The 6,307-nt window shown below is 40.8% G+C and overlaps 1 protein-coding gene across 1 annotated transcript in view; it reads right to left on the bottom strand.

Moving 5' to 3' along the window:
• Positions 1–6,307, bottom strand: part of LOC108795892 (reversion-inducing cysteine-rich protein with Kazal motifs-like) — a 41,806-nt gene that overhangs the window by 14,917 nt on the left and 20,582 nt on the right. The window contains exon 4 of the mRNA XM_018567221.1: positions 570–762. Coding sequence (XP_018422723.1) covers positions 570–762 — 193 coding nt within the window. The remainder of the gene's footprint in view (positions 1–569; positions 763–6,307) is intronic.

The following is a 6,307-nucleotide window of genomic DNA, read 5'->3' as shown; positions in this document are numbered from 1 at the left end:
TTTTAGTATTATTCAAATGACAATAAAAGATGAAGTAAAACAGGAAATGAGTAGACATTTAATTAATGCAACACACTTCAGTCTATAGGGTAGAAAATTGAAAATGTTTTTGAATGACAAACAGAATGGAAAAACTCAGCAAATGTTGTACACTAACTAAAACATTAGCTAGCAAACTTGTGACAGTACTTTTTTGTTCACTTGCAAGTTTACAGCGTCTTGAAGTTGGTTGCATTAATCCCTTGGATATTTACAAATGAAAACAGACACATGTAAATTTAGTACCATTTTACTATCATGAACCAAACAATTTAAAGTGTATATGCAAATGAAACTATGAAATGATACAATACTATGATGGAAACATAATGGGAATTGTTTTACAGTAACAAAAGTTCCTTACTTAAGAACTTTCGTATAAGAAGCATTCGTATCAGTGTCTGTTTCAGTGATATCCACTGTAGTCTTGGGAGAGAAAAATAATATGTTGTCAGAATCAATCAACAGAGAACATTGTCTGGAAAATACTTTTTTTTTTGTTATTCAAAATTTTAGTCCCTTAGTCTTACCTGACATGACCCCTTATATGATAGTTGTTTTCCTCTTTGATACAAAGTGCAAATGTTGGGATGTTCCATATTATCACTATCACATACTGGATCTCGCAAATGTTCACATTTAATTTGACGTGGCATGCATTCATATTGGCGGCATTCAAATTTCTCAAAGCTGGTAAGGCAGACCTGTCTTCTTATAATGCACCTGTGTAAAGCAAATTTGGTTTAGGGATCTTCAACATAAAATTCATTAACTGACATTAATTAAAAAAACATGTCCAAAAGCCTAACATCGGTCTTAGAAGTTAAAATTCTAAAGCCTTCAAGCCACACAATGTCTCCAGGGAAATTATATCACTTTTTATGAAACTCAACAAGTTCTGCCCTACTGACCTTGAACTAACTTGCGGTCTGGGAGTCAGACAAATGGCCTCTTTCATCAGAGGCCATTAAGTACATGTATGACATAGTGGGGATTGTTTACTAAAGAAGTAGAAAGTTTAGTTACCTAGTGTAAACGTCAAATACTCAGTTATGAGCAAGGAAATATAGTAATTTTCATTGGCACGAATGCTTGGTTGATGTGAAAACAGCTTCACTGGGAATAGCAAATGGACAATGACAACAAATGGAAAATTCAAACACAAGGGGCGAAGGGGGTTCTTCTCAGTTCGCGCGGTTAGGGTCTGGAACTTGCTGCCTCAAGCAGTGATTTCCGCAAATAGTCTGGAATCATTCAAGAAGCTTTTGGACGATTTCCTGAGAGAACGTAATGTACAAGGGTACAGGTACTCTTAAGAATGAGAACACTCAGGGACACACACACACACACACACACACACACACAATAGGTTGGACTTGATGGCCTTATGTCTTTATTCAACCTCAAATACTATGTAACTATGTAACATTGTTCAAAAACGTCTTCAGTTCTAATGAGTATCAGGAAGATACTCCAGCATTTAAATCCACACAGGTACCTTGATCCTATCTCCATGGAATGTGTAGATCTTGATTATCCAAGAACAGGATGAGGTGTGAAAATTGTGGAACCGTCCTGTCCTAGTTACATAATCCCATCTTTTGTGTCAGTAAAGCCATGGCTCTATTTTTTTCGTTCAACCCGTGGGCTGAATGAAAAAATTAGAACAGATTCCTCGATTACTTACGGGCATTAATGGAAAAATTCCCCGCTGTTTCCTTTGTATTCTGACAGCAGGCAGCGAAAAAGACGATTGCGTCACACATGTTAGATTTCGCGCAAATGTGACAGAAATAATTATAATTATTCTAATATTCACGGTTAACTCTAAACTGATGACCTGTACAGGCTTTTAAAGTGTCGCTTATAGACAATTTGGTTTACCATAAATACACCAGCAACTACTATAATGCACTGGACATGTAAGGGTAGCATGTTTCTCTCGCATACCTATTTATACATTTTCGAAATTTTTGTATTTCCAAGGCCCCTTTCACATGGCTTCTCCGATCTGTTCGCCTCTCGATCAGATGGCCAATACAGGTCTATGGGCAGCCGTGTGTAAACAGATGGGCGTCTGTTTACACCCGGTTATTCCTGCCTCTGGCCAGGTGCGGTAAAATGAACAGAACAGGGTTCAATTTTCCCGGACTGGATTATGCCGGATCGGGGTAATCTGATCCGTGCATGGATCCTCTCCTGATCAGCCCATGTAAAAGGGGCCTAACAGTTTGAGAGCACACTAGTAAATACATCATTATCAAATATAGTAGCAAGTATTATTAAAGGTAGTAGCAAAAGTACCCCATTGAATGAACACAAATCATTCATTTAATAAAAAGAATATAATAAATAAACTTAAATAACTTTTTCAGTGAGGAGGAATGAGTCCCTTTCTCCCTGCATGAATCCTACAGTAGTTTGAACCTAGTCTGAGGGTTCATTCACACTCTAGAGCTGGGGTCTCAAAGTACCGGCCCAAGAGCCGGTACTATGTGGTCCGCAGCCAGCTGACAAGTCGGCCCGCATGCCTGACTTGCAGGAGAAGCTACATGGTCTGGGTCTCTGTAGGATGCAGACCGCAGAGCTGCTCCTGTCAGCTCCGGCCGAAGCTCTGACAGCTCTGATGATTAGTAAGATCTGCACTAGACCTTACTAATCACCACTGGATCACCAGGGACTGATGTGCCTCCTCCCTGCAAAGGTGCAAGCAGGTGAGGGGGGCTTGGAAGGAAAGAAGGGAGGGGGGAACTTTATTAATATGTGTGCTGGTGCAGTGTATTATTTTATTTGTGCGGGGGGGAGTGTATTAGTGTGTGGGGGGGGGTTGTATTTTTGTGTGTGTGTATTAGGCCCCATTCACACCTATGTTTCAGGTGCGATTAGGGATTCTGTGTCACAAACTGTAGTAATCTACTTAATAGGAAGATGGAACTCAGCTGCAGAGACACGTTAACAGTCACGTGCTCAGGCCCAGGAGTACGTGATGGCAAGGGTTAATTTGACAAACAACCTCAGTGCATCATCGGCCTATCTTCCAACCTCAGTAATCTAGCTACCTTTAGTGTGATTAGATAGGATGAGATATATGAATAAACGGGATTACTCAAGGTCAACGATTTGGATAACTGATGAATATCTCCGTTACCCCATAAGAATTAAGCTTCAGTGTGCCAATGTAATATCTTCACCACATATGAATTACGCTTCAGAGTGCCAGTACAGTAACTTCCACATATGAGAATCACTGAGTCCCAATAGGCGGCAGCCCAGAGGGGTATACTTCCTGTTAGCTGTCCAGAACAGGCCAGGGGTGTTGGTCTTTGGGCACGCTAGCGCAGAGCTCCCTGTGAGGCAAACATGAGAGTGGAAACACTCTGCTGAGGATCTTCCTTCCCTAACTCAGGGAGCGAAGTTGTAGGTAGTCTCTGTATGCTGACCGGCACTCGTCTGGCGTCCGCATCAGTTGATAGAATGCCAGACAATTGCGAGGTCGCGTCTTACGACGAGGAAGGGGCCAGACCCGTCTGACGTCGGCGGCGGAGCTTCAGCTTGAGTCCGTGACTCGGAACGGCGACGTCCCCGGGAACCATTACACAAACTTGCGTTTTACTGCACAGGAATCCCTAATCTGACATTTACACACAGCAAGCATCACCCATTCAAGTTAATGATCGGGGAACAGCTGCTGCATGTAAACGCCTGCACTCTGCACGTAATCAAATGTGATATGATTACATGCAGTTTCAAAAACAATCACTATCTCTGGATACACAATTGTGTATCCAGGGATAGTGATTGATTCCTAACTGCATGTAATCCTTTCAGATATGATTACATGCGGTATCCAGCGTTTACATGCAGCAGCTGTCACTCGATCATTAACTTGAATGGGTGACAGTTGCCGCTTGTAACATGTGCATACATTAACTCTGGTACCGTATATAGTAGCGGCCCCCATGGGACTAAAAAAAACTGTCCAGTGGCCCCTAGTAAATTGAGTTAGAGACCACTGCTCTAGAATGTGAAGAAGCCTACACTGATATCCTAATATCTAGCATGACTGTGAACTGAGAGGAGGGTTTTCAAGACCTACTCAGGTCAGTATGTCATGACTCCAGGTCAGTATGTCATGACTCCCTGTTTAACAATAGATCTCCCTATTCAGGGAGTTGGGAGAATGTTTTCCAGCATATTGTGGGAAGTTACTGGGACACACTTAAAGTGACATTAAACCCTCAGATTTTTTAACATAAACCAATACTGTAATGTGCGCCTTACTGTGATCCATGGTAGTTTCCCTTCTCTTTGCTTTTATTTTATGTTTGATAAAATAATTTTTATTTAAATAACATATAAATTACAAAAATACATTCAAAAATTAAATAAAAAGTAGAAGCAACAACAGTTGCTAAAAACAGAGTTTAAGCTAGAAGCATGAACCCATTAAACATGTTCAAACATAGTGGTTGAAATGAATATTATCAGTCCAAACCCTACGCGTTTCACCATTTGGCTTCTTCAGGGGATTGTAACCTACCCTCATGAAAGACAATATATTCAATTAGCATGAGTCCACAAGATTATTGGGTTTATTTGAGTATATAAAGTGCACAGAGTAAATAATGCATATGTTTTGGTTTAATTATGTGCCCAATGGAGATAGTCCCACCACCATTTTCACCATCAGATACCACTTTACTCACCACCCAATTTGTAGTAGCTCAATGGAGATCGAGTTCTCTCTGTGGAGACTGGGTGGAGGAAGAATCCTCCAAGGAGAGCAGGGAAGAAGGATGCTCCGTTCAGTTTCCTATATCCCAATATGGGGGGGACCTCGGGGCCACTATAGGAAGGGAGGACCACCGGCTCACGCAGGAAAGAAGGGGCTGCCTAGTCCCACATCCATCGACCTGTGTTTTACATGATTTCATTTCTTTAATATTCAACGCATAAGGGATATGAACACATCGTATATCTCATAGCCATAGGTATGTCCATATGTGATTAATGTTTTAAAATAACAGTGCATACATGACTTGATAAATCAACAAGGGAAAAAAAAAACCCTTTAAATTGGCTTCCATGTGTTACTAATTATCTTGTTGACAGAAACAATGTGAAGTAAATAAATGATTGTATCAAAGGATATGTCCCTGTGTGTACTGCCTGTACATGCCTGTGTGTGCCCCATATGCAGGGCTCATTGTGAGCATGATCTTTTAAAGTGACGCTAGTGTAGTGCCTTATTCTCTATTATTAATAACTTACATAATAACTTCGTGTGTGTGGTCATATTGACTCAAACTACATTTATATGTTCAATGTGATCTGCATAAAGCAGATATATCAGAAATGTGATCCAATTTGTGAGTTGGTCAATATAATAAAGACCAGTTAGCCTTGTGTACCATGACTTGAATGGAGAGATAAAAGGATTAGAAGAAAACTGTAGTAATAAACAGTGTTTCTTGTGTTATGGCCACCCCTTCAAAAATTATAATAGAAATAGAAAAAAATATAAAAAAAATATAAAAAACATGTGCAATCGTTTAACCCTAAAACAAAAACTTCAAACCACAGTATGAATGATCCCCCCACCCCATTCTAATGGTTGCCTATTGAGAGGGGTTTCCAGTTGAAGCTCCTATATTTAGGAGCCATTTGTTGTCCATTTTCATGCATCAATGTGCAATGTAATATATAGACATAAATCTCCCTCAAAGGGGATGCACGTACCTGCCCTGTGTCGCGAGTCTGTCTGCTCGTGCGCAGTGCGGCCGGTGTCCCGCCGCCATCAAGGTAACCAATGGGTCCGCGCGTGCGCATTGCAGCGGCGTCCCGGCGTCCTAGGGGCCAATAGGGGTATCGATGATGTATGTCAGCCGGAAGTGGCCGAGAGAAGGGTCCATCTCCGGCATCTATATAACCTGTACTGGCATGCTCACGTATTCTGTTCATATCCTGCTGCCGTCATGGCAACCAGAAAAGCTATATCACATAGGGTATAAGGGGTCTATAAAATATACCTGTATGACATACACAAATTATATTGCAGCATATGAATTTAACTACTGGATGTTTCTAATATGATTACCCACTGGGAAGGAATCCATAGGTCACCCACATATTGAAGGCAATTAGGTTCATACTGGGAGTGTCCGACCACTGGGCATGTCTAATTCCCCAAAAAATAATTATTATATTTGTCTGTGCCAGTATATCTCAACAAAAGAGAAATATATTTTATAATTGCTTAATACTCTGT

Source organism: Nanorana parkeri, unplaced genomic scaffold, assembly GCF_000935625.1.
Source record: "Nanorana parkeri isolate BGI_ZX_2015 unplaced genomic scaffold, ASM93562v1 scaffold1022, whole genome shotgun sequence".
NCBI classification, from domain to species: domain Eukaryota; kingdom Metazoa; phylum Chordata; class Amphibia; order Anura; family Dicroglossidae; genus Nanorana; species Nanorana parkeri.
Note: the sequence above shows the minus strand (reverse complement) of the source record. Positions and strands in the feature narration are given on the sequence as shown.